At 35.9% G+C, this 14,540-nt stretch overlaps 1 protein-coding gene across 3 annotated transcripts in view; it reads left to right on the top strand.

Moving 5' to 3' along the window:
- ZFYVE28 (zinc finger FYVE-type containing 28) overlaps positions 1-14,540 on the top strand; it is a 141,589-nt gene that overhangs the window by 80,924 nt on the left and 46,125 nt on the right. For 2 of the 3 annotated variants that reach the window (XM_065735855.1, XM_065735854.1), the window contains 4 exons: positions 7,902-8,039; positions 10,581-10,783; positions 12,492-12,581; positions 13,989-14,078. In XM_065735855.1, the coding sequence (XP_065591927.1) occupies positions 7,932-8,039; positions 10,581-10,783; positions 12,492-12,581; positions 13,989-14,078 (491 nt within the window). In that variant the 5' untranslated portion in view covers positions 7,902-7,931. Of the gene's footprint in view, positions 1-7,140; positions 7,198-7,901; positions 8,040-10,580; positions 10,784-12,491; positions 12,582-13,988; positions 14,079-14,540 lie in introns of those variants that run through there. The other variant, XM_065735853.1, reaches the window with a different exon arrangement.

Here is a 14,540-nt window from a genome sequence, read left to right on the forward strand (position 1 = left end):
TAAGTCATAGGACAATGATGGAGTCATAGTGAATTGGCAGCGAATTATCTCAGGAATACTATGGCAGTGAACTATCTCAGGAATACTAATTGTATTCATTAACATTCTTGACAAGTGCAAATTGGGAGTATGTACCATAATCACTGTGAACAGTGAGGCAATTCAGAGGTGTGACATTTTCATGTTTGATTGCATCTGTCCATCGAAGAACATTTTCCTCTAGCATTAGACAGAAATAGGTACCGTTAAATGAGACAAGTTAGACCAAAGCTGCAAGAAATTCTCCATTGGATTCTGAGACCTTGTGACTGGTTAGAAGTTGGTAAGAATCTATTTCTTATGTTAAATGATATAAAGGTTAAACAGCACAACTTGAGCCAGTAGTACTTTTAGAGGAAGTAATGGCCAAGTGTTTCTGGTCTGTCCTATTTGCAACCCTTGAGACATTATATTAGTGATGTTAGTAGAGGTCAGTGAAGGAGACAGCAGGGCAAATTTTGAGCTATAGGGAAGAAATGAACTTAAAGAAATTGAAAAGCTTTGCCTTGGTATTCCTGAAGTTTAGAAACTGTAGATAATAAGGATATATATATCTTTTTTGAACAGCAGCAGGGGAAAAGTGGAGATCCAAGGCAGAATCTCTTCTTCAAATAGGTCTAAAACACTTGGGTATTCATTATTCATTGATCTGTGATAAGGGTGGACTCATGCTGGTATCCTGATTTGTACCTGTTTGTGAGTTTACATAAAGTAAAATAGAGCTGGTGAGCTCTAGAGAAATTCCCACAAGCACTTTATTTAAGAGATTATTTAAGAGATTTGCTACAGATTTTGGCAACTCAGAAATTCATGCCAGAAGGACTGGGCTGGGCAGTTGACTGATAAGAGAGTGAGCCTAGCCTTGTTCAGAGAAAATTGCTCTCTTTAATTCAAAGTAAAAAAAAAAAAAAAAAGTGGCAGCAGCATCAGTTTAAAACAAAACAAAACAAAAACAACAGAGAAGCATTTCTTGATTAATTGGTGATATCAAGATTATCCTTAAATTCCAGAAAATGAATGCTTATGCTGCGTTGTTTTTATATGATAAGACTTCTTTTTGCTGTAGAGTTTCATCTTAATTGTTTAATAATTTATTACAATATTTCTCATTTCATTACTCTTAGTATCAGAAAAGCTGCTTTTTTTTTTTCTGTTGTATAAGCAAAGTAGGCTATGGCTGTAGATTTTACATTTGCTTTTATTTTTTTCTCCCAGAAGTTCAGTTACAGTGATACATCTTAGTAAAAATAAAAATTAATAAAAAAAGGTTCAGCAATAAACATTTTAAATTAGTAAATAAAGTAACTGTCCTTTGTATACTTGTTTGTTTAGCTGCTTTTTTATCTTTCTTGGGAATTGGTTGGTGATTTGCATTATTTTTAACTGTAGAATGATAAGCAAGGAGCCTAGAAAATATAAAATGCTTGGCAATAAGTTGGGTCATCACTATAACTCCATCAACAAAGCAAGGATTCTCTTCCTTTTGTGTTTTTTTTCTTTTTTTTTTAAATCAGTATTTGATCTTAAGTAGGGAGATTAATATTTTAAGGTATTTTTCTTGGAGTAAGGAGTTGCAGTAGCATTTACTAGAGGTGGCAATAAATCATGATGATGTGTTCCTTGTTCTGCTCTTGGCCTCTGCTGCTGAGTACCTTTGAAGCAATACACAGAAGCTGATACCAACCTTGAAGTTCTTGAGAGTTCCTGCAGTGTGTTTTCAGGCATTTTTGAGGTTGTTGAGCCACGCAGGAAACCTGGTAGTGTTTATTCTAGCACATACCCATGTTTAGAGGTAATTCTTCGGTTACTATGAAACTATGTAAAAGGGGATGTTAAAGTACCTGTTTAGCTACTGGATTGTTTTCAAGAGTCTTTTAATACAAGACAAACCTTGTAGAGTCTTTATAGGAAAAGCTCAAGTAGTTATTAAACTGTTTTAAGAGCATGTCTCTATCCACAATGTTTATTGAGTAATTCTTCGTTTTACTGTGTACAGAGATAAGTTCTCCCTTATTGGTGAAGGAGAGCTTGGCCAAAAAGCTCTGTGTTGAGAGCCCAGTTCTTCAGTATAAGTTCAGGTATGCTTCATTACAGTTAAGGCTGTCATGTCTATTATTAACTAATGGCTTGTTGATGTGTGGAGCAGTAAAACAGATGGTTTTCTTTCTTTTTTCTTTTTCTTATGATGGCATCAGGAACACTGAGATTTTCTGATATGTGGAAATGTTTTTCTTTGTGAAGGGATGATACCCTACAATGATGTGTTACTTTTAACACAGGCTTTCAAGTTGGTGGTAGTTAAGAACATCCCTTCTGTAAATAGTGATTTCTCTTGTATTTACTGAGAGCTATATTTGGGTGGGTAGCAGGAAAAGAGGGAAATTAATTCCATGTCTTTGCGTTAGAGGCAGACACTCAGAGTAGATTTAAGTTAAATATAAACGTAATCCATTGGAAGAATGCATGCTGGCTTAGTGAAAATGTTGTTCTAGTCTGGGAATAAATAAAAGTTGGTTAAAAAATATAGCTGTGTTTGAAGCTGTGGTGAAATATATGTGACTTCTGTTTGAAAATTGGTGCCCATCTTCATCAGCTCATATGCATCAGTTGCTCCACTTGGAGATGTAATTATTCACTGTATGCATAATAAATTGGAGCATATAAAGGAGATAAGATCAACATTTCCGTTAATAAACCTGTGATATTTGGAGTGTGATGTGCCCTCATGGGGATGTGACATCAAGGCAGCATGGGAAGAGAAGCTTTGCTGCAGTTCTACACAGACTGCAGTTGTTGCTGCTGGGGTGGAGAGATACAGCATTTAAATTGCTGGAGATCCATGTTGCCTTTCAGTCACGGTGAATTTCAGAAGCATTTTATGGTGTGCTAGGTTAAGCTAAGCTGCTGTACAAACTTGAGAAAAGTCTGAAGCTACTTTTAGAAAGGGTGACACCTAGAAGTTAGCAGTGAGAAATATAAAACTCATCAGGCAGAAAAGAGACTGAAAGCATGGCCTTTGACATCTGTACAAAATGGGATGGAGGGGAAGCGGTGGACCTTGTTGCTGTGTGGAAGGAGACTGTGACTGCTGAAGGAGGGTGGCAGAGGCCCTGTGGGTGTCTTCTGAAGTCCTGTTACTTTACTTTTAAAGCATAACTCATTTGTTGTGTTTCTTATCTTGCGTAGAGTAAGCCATAAATTCCTTAAAGCCTAATTCCTTAAATTAGAGCAGAATCTTTCTTTCTATACTTTCTGTTTATGAGCTGCTTCTCCATCAGAAACATGCTGTTGAAGTGGTCTGCAACTTAACCTCAACCCAGAAAAAGAAATAGGAATTTTGAAGGTCTTTTCAATGAAGATGATAAACACTGTCTGTTGAGTCATGGTAATATTATCAGACTGTGTTACCATGGCTAGATACTACGATAATTCAAATAATAGAGAACAAAGCAGTACTTAGCAACGCAGGAAACTACTTTCCTCTTGTAGAGAATCTTCAGAAAATCACATTAAATTCAGTAGCATGGTGGGGCAGCACAGATTTTATCAAGTATAAGTACGGAAGGTTAGATAAGTCTGCCTTTTGTTGACAGAAGCATACCTTTTAGGCCATAGCTAATGACTCCATCTCAGCTCTTCTTTTTGTACCTATCCAAAGGCTAATGCAGTGGTTACTGTTGGCTTTTTGCTCTGATTATTTAGTATATGGCCAATTATTGCTGGGCCAAAAATAAACCATCTTTCTGTCCTTCTCTTGCAGCTAACTGGATTCACTGTCTATCTACTGCTCATTGTATTTCCTATCAAAATAAATACAAACAAATGTTCTTCATTACAGGAAGCACCCAGTTTGGTTTTCCAGGAAATGTAGAACCTGGAATAAATCCCAAAAGCAGCACTGGCCATTGTGCTGCTAGAAAGTCTGAAGAGAGCAGCTGAAACAAAAGTGCTCGTCCCTGTATGCAAATGATCCAGCAGATAACAGATAAAGCCACCAAAGGATACATTAACATCCGGAGGCTTTTATGTGGAAAGATGGATCAAGTGAAAGATTTACGACTTCAATTCCAACTAATTGATTTCTGTTGCTTAAATTAGAGCAAAACCTCTGTGCTGCCATGTATCTGAACCCATTCCTTCGCTTACAAAGCAGAATACTGTAATTAACTAAATTGAATGTTTCTTGAAGCTGTTTTAAAGAAAAGACTAATTTGCTTACAATGCATTGGCTAGTCTGCCTAAATTGGCTGGCATTCTTCCAGTTTCAAAGCAGCTGAGAGTTGAAATCATTATAGTTAGCAAGTGTTCTAAATTTCCTATTTAGATTTCTCTGCTCAGGGTGTCATAAGAAGGGATGAAAGAGGGAAGGAATCTGATGGAGAACTGTATTTGCTTTTTTTCTCCCAGCAGTAAGATAAAATAAAAACACTACAGAGAGAATTTGGGAAATTACACATCTTGAAACTCCAAAACCAGTTTACTTCATAGAACTGACTCAATACTTACACAGTAACTTTTAAAGTTCTATCAAATGGTGTTTTTTAAATCTTCCAGGTAAATTATGAAGGGAAAGGTGCTCATCTCTTTAATTTTTTTTTCATGTTGCTTTTTGTCCCAGTGACTGGCTCTCCATGTGAAGCCAGGTAAAGGTTGAGCTATTGTGATTCATCTCCAGTAAAGTGCATGGCACTAAAACCCTTATTACCAATGGTTAAACTTACTTGTTATTCATATAGTGCTATTAAGTTGTGTTTTTTGTTTTTCTTAAACCTACTGGGGAAATGTGGCATACATGAAGAAGTGATGTCAGATTTTGAGTGGTAATTTAGCACAGAGGTCTATAGGAATACCTAAAGAAACAGGGAAAAAGAATGAAATGCCTTCTACACAGTATAAACAACCAATGTACTGGAAAACCAGAATATACTTCTTTGTAAAAAATATAGCTATCATTTTTGCATATTACTACTTTCAGTTACAATATCTGATTTGTGCAGTAAGGTACAACATTTAATTACCATAATTAGTTCCTGAGATGATTTAGATGCTATCTTAGGACTCTTTTTTCAAATACTAAAAAAATCCCACCCCAGTATGAGTCCTTTTGCTGCACTCCATTTGCATAAAGCTTTCTGTTATATACCAAGAATTTTGAGTAAGTGTGTAGTTGATTATTAAATGGGAGTTCAATCTGTCCTTTTGCTGTAAAATAAAATAGCATTTGGAAAGTTGCGTGTTAAAGTTAAATAATTATTCAAATAAGCAATTTGGGAAGGCTTTTCAACATGGACCTCTCTATCCTGTTCTGTGCAGCTTTTTAGAAAAGTAAGAAATGAGAAACTGTTTTCTCATATTTGAGTTTGGTGCCAAGTAAAATCAGTTGGAATATCGTGTGCTAAACTGAAATTGAACTGGGTTGTTTAAACTGATATGAATCAGATTCAAATGCAGCTCTTTTCCGAGTTCCCTCTAATATGCTTTTACATTTTCTGCTGCTTTTGTAAAAATTCAGCTGGTGGGGTTACTTTTAATACTGGATTGATACAGGGATTTTTAGATCTTTGCGAACTTGTACTAATACCCTGAAAACAGAAATCTTGCTTTTTTTATTCTGATGTGCCAGCTCCTGTTGTACCGGTGCTAATATGGGAGCTATAGACAAAGCACCTGCTCTTGAAATAGATCAATAATTACTGATTTAAAGTATATCACGAGTGACTTGTGGCTTTCTTCAATTTGTAGGTTATAGTCCTCAGTTTTATTCTTCACTTTGCTACTTTGAGAAGGAAAATAAATGGTTTAGGGGCAATTTCCTCATGGGATCTACATTCAAAATATTTTGGTTTCCCAGGTAGATCTTGCCTGTATAATGATGCAGGGAGAGTAATACCTAGAAGGAATTAAGAAATTGCATTTCTACTGAGACTTTTATCTACACTTGTATTATGTAGAACTGAGAAGAAAGAGAGGGGAGTAAGGAAAATAGTAACTTGCAATTAATCTGCCTTTGTCTGCTCCCTGTGAGGAGCTGCAGCCGACATGGGTCCTCCCCTCTGCTCTGGGCTGTATGAACTGCAGGGCCTCAGCCACTCATCACACATCTTCCCTAGAGACTTCTCCATCATTACTGCCCTCCTTTGCATGCTCTCTAGTAGTTCCAAGTCTTTAAATCTTAAAGAACACCTTCATATAAACGTGTTTCCATAATTATAGCAAGAGATAAAATACCATATATGGTTGTGTACTAAATGTTGCCACCATAGTTGGTTATTTATTCACTGTTTGGATGGAGACTGTTGTGATTACCGCAGTGATACTAAGATTATTTTGTGGCAAGAGCACTTCTAGCAGTCTGCACTGGAATTACAGAATATATATATTTATTTATTTTTACCTAAAGTAATTTTTGTTTTCTTTTTCCTCAATGGGGAACATACAAGAGAGGCAGCTTTATTTAACATTCCTGTCCTCTGATATTTTTTTTAAGTGCAGAGGAAAGTACAACAGTGAAGTGCAGTCTTAAAGCAATTGTGCCTGTTAAACAGCCCTATACATGACAGATTTGTTTTTATTTGCTTGAAAAATGTTTTAAGTACAGTGTGAATTCTGTACATAGTGCAAAAAGCATGAGACAAACAAAGCACCATTATAATGAAAGCACTCATTCAGAGCCTTCCCTGTGCTCTGAATCTACCTTTATTATGGTAATTAAATTCCTTGCAGTACCCAGAAGGGTTATGTGAAAATTATGTTCTCAGGTAAATGAATACAGATTATTTTCTGCATATCAAGAAGCTAGTTAGAGCATTTTGTTCTTTGTCCTGCTCTGGAGGTAAGTTAGAGCCATTACTAAGCACTATGTTCCCACATCCTCCTGGATGGTCTGGGAGGTGAGGTGGCACAGAGGGTGTGGGCTTATGCCCACTGGGGACTGGAGTGGGTGAAACCTTCTTGTCTCTATTTCCAGGACAAACTCAAGTCTGCTCAACCCTGACTCTCACAACATAAGTCAATTTCTTATGGCTCCAGGGCACTCTGTAGGGCATTCTTTTCAGGAAGAATGGCATGCATGTCACTGGGTCTGCTGAGAGGAAATGAAAGAAATCTAATTTACTTGTACTTCTAGCTGATTTGCTGGTATCTTGCAGATAGCTGAAGGTAAGAAGGTCTTTAAGTCATTCCTCCTCATCAGAAGTCCCACTAAAGTATTCAAAGTTAAATGAAGTGAGGCTGAGAAATTATCAGACGACTACAAGAAGTTGATTACCACCCTTCCTTTGGGTGGTTTTGTTAGGAGCCAGGAATTGATCCCCATGATTTTTATGAGCCTCTTCTATCTCAGGGTATTATCACTATAGAATCGTAGAGTGGCCTGGATTGAAAAGGACCTCAAAGATCATCTAGTTTCAACTCGCCAGCCATGGGCAGAGTCACCAACCACTAGAGCAGGCTGCCCAGAGTCACATCCAGCCTTGCATTGAATGCCTCCAGGGGTGGGGTGTCCACAACCTCTTTGGGCAACCTGTTCCAGTGCATCACCACCCTCTGATTAAAAAACTTCTGCCTAATATCTAACCTAAATCTCTTGTCTTAGTTTAAAACTGTTCCCCCTTGTCCTATCACTGTCAACCTGTGTAAAATGGTTATTCTGTATTCTGTGATTTTAGAATTCCAAGCAATATTCTGCTTTTCTTCACCAGATGGGATGCTCTGTGTGCATGTGTGCGATGTCCTTATGGGTTGCATACTGATTCTACCTTGCTGGAGGAGTCTCACTAATAAATTCTACTAAAAATAAGAAAAAAAAAACTGTTTGAGATTTCTTTGGAATAATTTATACGTTATCCTGTATTTTGTTTCAGGATAATGTTTTGAACATCATAAATCAAATCATGGATGAATGCATTCCTCACGAACGGGCCAACCGAGATTTTTGTGTTAAGTTTCCAGAAGAAATACGCCATGACAACCTTGCAGGACAACTTTGGTTTGGAGCAGAAGTAAGTCACTTTTATTTTTGTTACTTGGGGTTACTGGACAAATTTTTGTGGTATAAAGCTTGCAATTGAAATTTAACATGCACCCTGAGATTTCTTTGAAAATGATCTATCTAGTCACAAAGGGTGAATGTGCAATGGAAGGGGATTCTTTCACTGTGGCTTTGGTTACTGGTTATAGATTAATTTTTGTAATTCTTTGCTTTCGATGTGACCACCTTACAAAAACTGTTCTTTTTTGAAGTAGCATCTGATTTGTATTCTTCATAATTTTTATCCCGATAGGCCATCTCACATCTCATGCTTTTGAAAGCCTTAGAAGCAAAGGGATGTAAGGAAATTGTCTCTGGAGATAAGTTCTTCTGCAAACATAAGCGTATGCTGTCATTTTCTTTTAATGTGTATGTTATGCTTTAACTCATTAAACATGCAGAACTTTGTTCTGCTGACATTTCTTGCACTTAATGTACTTGTTCTATATATATGCGGAAAATATAATGGATTCTGTGTAAAACATTGAACTTTTCCTTCTCTTACCTGGTTTCTCTCAAGGACCTACTTCCACAGCAGCCTCTAGGAGCAAGAGATTTTATAGTGAATAAGCCACAATTATATTGATCAAGGGAAGTATGAAGAATTAGAAAAAAACAATGTGATATGTAAGATGCTTTTTCATTGTACTGATATCTATTAGCTAAAAAAAAAATCACTGTGACATTTTTATGATAAATTTATTATCTTTGGTCTGCTAGCCTTGAGGTGACTTTAATTAAGCGCTGTACATTTGTTAAGGTTGAGGGGCAGCAGTCTAGGCATCTCGGCACACAGCAGCACCTTGTGTTATTTTCTGATTGGCACTTTTCTGTTTGAAGCAATCTCTAAACTCCTGCTATTATGTCATGGTTTTATTTGCTCCACCAGTGTCTCCTTTCCTTTTATAGTACATGATTTACATCAGCAGATCCTGTCTAGTTGTGTCCAGTATATCTCCACATGTTCTGTTTCTGAAGATTTTTTTGACAGTTGTTAATTGTAGGCTCCTTTGGTTTGGGGACGTCCTGGGCAGAATTTACAAAAAAGATTTGCAGTATCAGTGCTTTATAATCCTGTGCTCAGCAGTGAAAGCAGCAGTTTTCCTTCATGTTGAGATGTGACCTTACCTGCATTCATCCTGATGGCACCCAGCTCAGTTTTAAAATGCTGAGGATGTCCGTTATGTTGACTTAGTAGTCCTTCCTTGGTAGTTAGGGAGGGTAAGATGGGGTAATTCTTTGTGAAGCCTTTCATACTGAATCTCTGTGAATCCCATTATCTTTTTCTCTTCTAAGGGACTAACATACTGGGATTGCAGCAACAAACAGAAAAAAATCTCAGTGAAGGTACTAACTTCTCTTTCAGTGCACGGTGGAAAATGCTTGAAGGAATCACTGAGATAGCCAGTATCTTCTAGGAGGAAAAAACTTCCTTGCTTTAGTATTGTCGGGATTATGTAAGCTCATACTTGTAATCTTTCAAATTCAGACTTTCAATTGTGATCTGAGCTGTTGTATTGATGTCAGAGATGTAATGTACACAGTGCTGAAATTACAAATACTTGTGTCCTGTCAGTGTTGACACTTTCAGTCATCAGGCTAAGAGTGCTTATCACCAGGTAAGAGTTATCTTGTCTTGCTTTGGCTCAAAAGTAAGAACACAGTTAATTCTGACTACATTTAAGGCACAAATGAGGCTGCTGAAAAAAAGGGCTGTGACTGCACCTCCTCCATCCAGGAATGCAGCAGTGGTCCCTCCAAAGAGTGCAGAGGAGAAGAGCAGTGATGCAGAGCTGCAGAATGGAATTTGAAAAGAATGAAATGAGAATTCAGACTAAAACAAACCCCTTCATTTTCAGTTCAAGAAAATGTTTCTATTTATATAGGTTGGAGAACTTATGTCTGTCCTTCTAATCTTCTAACCTATATGGTAAGGGAACAAAGCTAAGAGCAAAGATTATTAAGTAACTTCTTTTTACTAGCATGATTTTTATTATTGGGGAAAAAAAAGAATTTTGTTAATATGTTCAAGTAGAAGTATATGTCTAATGGCTCTAAGCTGGTCAAAGGAAGGAATCGCTTAAGCTGAATTTCTTAACTTTTTGTAAGGATAGATCTGTTTTACAAATTGAAGCAGTCCAGCCTGAATTTAAGCAGTCCATTGATCACATTTTATCTGTATTCCTGTCCCTTTTCTGCAAGCAATCCTTGCACACACCAAGGATACATTCTACTACAGATTTCCTCGTTAGTTGGAGAAGAGCCTTCTGTAAGTTTGTCTGCTCGCCTTCCTCTTACTTTCATATCTCCTTGACTGAGCTGCTTCCTTAACCTGTTAGGTGAAGTCTTAGAACTCTCAGTATATCAGTTTTAAATCTGAGTTTTGTAATAATTAGCAACAAATGAGGCTAAGCCATGCCCCCTGGTAAAAGGTATCAAAATTTCATCTTCTGCTTTTGTTAACTTAAAAGTAGCTATAAAAAATCTTTTATCTCTCAATATGTTTTCATAGTGCTTGGCTGCTGGTTCAATTATTATGAATCGGGAAATTGAGAGTATGGCTATGAGACCATTGGCTAAGGATCTGACCCGCAGCCTAGAGGAAGTTAGAAACATCATACGTGACCAGGCCTTAAGAGATTTGAACCTCTACACTGAAAAAATGAAAGATTCACTCAAGCATTTTGATGTCCTTTTTGCTGAATTTGAATTAAGGTAACTGATTCCAAGTAAATAATGTATTGAAAACGTTTCCTGAGCTGCTGTCACAGTCGCTTGCTTTTTGTTTTTTGAAAGATGACTTTTCTGTTTTCTTTCTCTAGGAAAAAAAAGAACTAATTTTTTTTTTATCATGGCAGTTGAATTCTTCAGTAATGTGTTATATTGTTACATTTTTCTCTCTTGTTGTGGTGATAATAGAAAATTAAATAGCTTTTTAGCAATCAGCATTTGCTCTCTTCAAGTCAACTGTAATCTTCCATTTTCATAGTGGCATATGACATTTGAGGGAGGTTATCTAAAACACAAAAGGAAGCCATAAATCTCTTCCTGTAATGTTTTCATTGTCAGAGGAGAAGTGACAAATGAGAGACATTAAAAAAATATTTATGATAACAAACAGTCTAGAGGTTATGAGATTTTGCTCTCATGCTAAGAGATAAAAGCAGGATGTACTCAGTGAATTTAAGAAGGCAAATTGAAATCTGATGAAGGAAATGCTTTTATACGAGTCATAATTAAAGTCAAGAACGTATTGATTTAAAAACTTGTGATGGAATTATGGCTTAGAGGTTTATGGCAAAAATAAAAATAATTGCTTCTGGGGTGAGAAAAATAACTACTTATTGGGCTAAAGATCCTATTGACTAAGTCTTGTATTGTGCTGCATGATTTAAGCCAGTTGCCTGCACATCTCATAGAAGTATGAGGTGCTGGAGTAGTTAGAGACAGGATCCTGGACAAGAATATCTATGGATCTAATATAATACAGCAATTCCTACCTTTGGCAGAACACTTTTTCTTATTATTGGATAGTGTCTTATTTTTTTCTTTCTGACGTCCCTACAATGTCCTATTTTCTGTTACTGTTTGTTTTTCCTCAGTGTTTGTAATCTCTTTTATTTTACTCATTTATTTTATTCAGAATATTATAAATATATTGTTATACTGGAAAACATTGGAATCACTGATTGAAAACATTTTCTAAGTGTGACTTTTGTGCAGACACAAGTGGCAATCAGTAGCTGATTCTGAATGATGCCTGCACAGTTTGTTCAAACCAAGTGTACATACAGCAGTTTTATTTGCCATTGTTTTTCAAAACAACTTTTTTGCTTTCTACATCGTGTTGTCCACAAATAACTGGGTAATATGACAGAAAACCACTTCTTTATGCTGCTGTTTCTTACCTTGTCCATTAGGGCTTTTGCATGTAATTCCATATAGAAACGAGGCCATCTTTTTAAGTCTCCTAAATTGTGTCTCTGCTGACTGAATGAATTTCACTAATACAAATTTCAACTGAAACGTTTCTAGATGAAATATGTATTTTAGTCAGATTTTTTTTCTCTCAGTGAAATGCAGCATCTTTGATTATCAATATGTGGTAATAAAGGTCTTTGTAGAACCTGCCTCCCTGTACCATAGAAAATGAAGTTCCAATTGCGTGATGTGTATAATTATAAATTACTTCTGAGTTCTGTTGTCTCAATGTGCAATAAGTAAATCAGCTGCATTTAATATAGCTTCTTACCTTGTTCAGTTTTTTTAGTGAGTGCTTTCAAATTTAAAATGATTTAGGAAATATTTCTAAGGTGATGTGGCCTAGTTTTTTTTTGTTGTTGTTGTTGTTTTGTTTGTTTTTTTTAATTTGGAGTTATTAAATCATGTAAAAAAATTGTACACTATTTTATAATCTTTGTAGCTATGTGTCGGCTATGGTACCTGTGAAGTCTCCAAAAGAATATTATGTACAGCAAGAGGTAATAGTACTTTTTTGTGAAACTGTGGAAAGGTAAGCAATTCAATTAATTCGTAGATTTACATCTCAATAGTATAAACTGTTCTAGAAGTACTTCACCAGTAGCCTTTAAGAAGCATCATAAAAGTGTAAGCTAAATGCTTTCCTAGCAAGTACCCAACTACCAGCTTAAAGTATTATGCATGCTTGCCTGATTCAGTTCTTTTCTTTTGGTTATAAAAGAAGAGGTAATAATCCTGCAATATTGTTGATGTGTCAAGCTGTAGATGTGTAAATGAAGAGTGAGCATTTAAATGGGCTAAATCTGTTTAAGGTGTCAACATTTAATGGTAATTCAGTCAATAATATGTGAGGAGATTATTCAAATAATCTATGAAACTCCAGTGATTAACATGAAGAACTTGTAAACTTTATTGAAAATGCTTGGAGAACTGGAGCCTAGCATCTAAGCATGTGGTGTGGTTGAGATTTGATCAAGGAATTAATAGAGTACAGATACACTTTTGCAGTCTCTAGACTGCACCACGATGAGGGGTATTTCAGGCATTTTAGAATAAAGGATTACAACTGAAAGTGATGGCAACAAATATATGTATAAATGCCATATATTTGCCCATTCAGAGGAAAATTGTGGCTTATCTTTTGCAGCCCTGGGTAATCTGGAAGTGGACTGTAGGAAAGAATGTGGAAGTTGTGGTTAGCTATGTATCAAAAAGTCCATCTAGTGCTAAGCACAAGCAAACTTTGTACAGTTTATTGTCTTTGGTAATAGAAGTATTGACAAAGAAGAAAAAGCTGTTAATTCCATTCTGCTCAGGAACAACTCTATTAGCTGGAGCAGAGTGCCTTTTGGGTGTCATATTTCACAGTTATATAGACAAATCTATGAAACTTATAAAGCAATTGAGAAACTATGAAGAAACTAGAAACTTAGAAAATCCTGTCAAGTTGAAAAGCCTTAAAAAATGAAAAAATTGGGTTTCAGTCCTAGGAGAGGCTTAAGAGATGTGAGGAGTTATAAGGGAATGATGAAGAGGCCTGATAACTGTTGCTTTAATAGCTTCTTTTTGTTAGATTTGTAAGCTTAGTGTGTTTTGACCTAAAAGATTTTAGCAATTTTAATTGAAATGAAAATAAATACTTCCTCTATAATTTAGAAACATTTTGCTTGGAAGCCCATAACCATTGGTATTTTCCAGTATCAAGCTGGAAACAGTCATGAAATAGTAAATAAGAAGGGAAAGTGGTGTTAAAATTATTTTGGTTTTGGATAACCTTAAAAGCTTTAAAAGTAGAAATACTTTTTCTTATTTTTTTACAGTAGTGACTGCAACAATCATTTGCGCTAACATCACAATATTTTTTTCACATCTTTTTCTTGTTGAAATGGTTTCTTTGCGAGTCTAATCTCTTACTGAATCAATTTATTCTTCTGCATAGAGCCTTAAGGCTTGGATACCTCACTCAAGATATGATTGATGACTATGAACCAGCTTTAATGTTTACTATTCCAAGATTAGCCATTGTATGGTAAGTAATTCTGTAAACTATTCTGCTCTACTTCTGTTCACTTACAAAATTATTTAAGGTTTAGAAAACTTGGTTCAATTTTGACATATTTTCTTTCACCAGAGCTTTCTTGCATTTTCTTACAGAAAAGGAGGATTTTTATTTAAGAAGAGTTATTGCCAGGTTATTGTAGAAGGTCAAGAGAAAAAAGAAAGAGAAGAAGAGGTGGGCTATAGAAGGCAGGGCCCTAGAACTGTTGATTGGTCATCCTCCAAAATAAATAAATAAATTGAGTGATGAATCAAAAACATCAGTATATAGAATGCCATGTTGTCCAAAAAGACCTTTTTGAAAGCAGATGTTCTATCATTCAAAAATAACGTAGCTTAAGGATACAGTTTCTGAGAAACAAACATATTTATTAGTTATAGTGTATTTTTCTTAATTAGTGAAGATCCAAAAGGGATTGCTATAACAAGCTTT

The sequence above is a fragment of the Cyrtonyx montezumae genome, unplaced genomic scaffold (assembly GCF_038088225.1).
Source record: "Cyrtonyx montezumae isolate F1298 unplaced genomic scaffold, pur_monq_1.0 scaffold_2, whole genome shotgun sequence".
Lineage (NCBI taxonomy): Eukaryota > Metazoa > Chordata > Aves > Galliformes > Odontophoridae > Cyrtonyx > Cyrtonyx montezumae.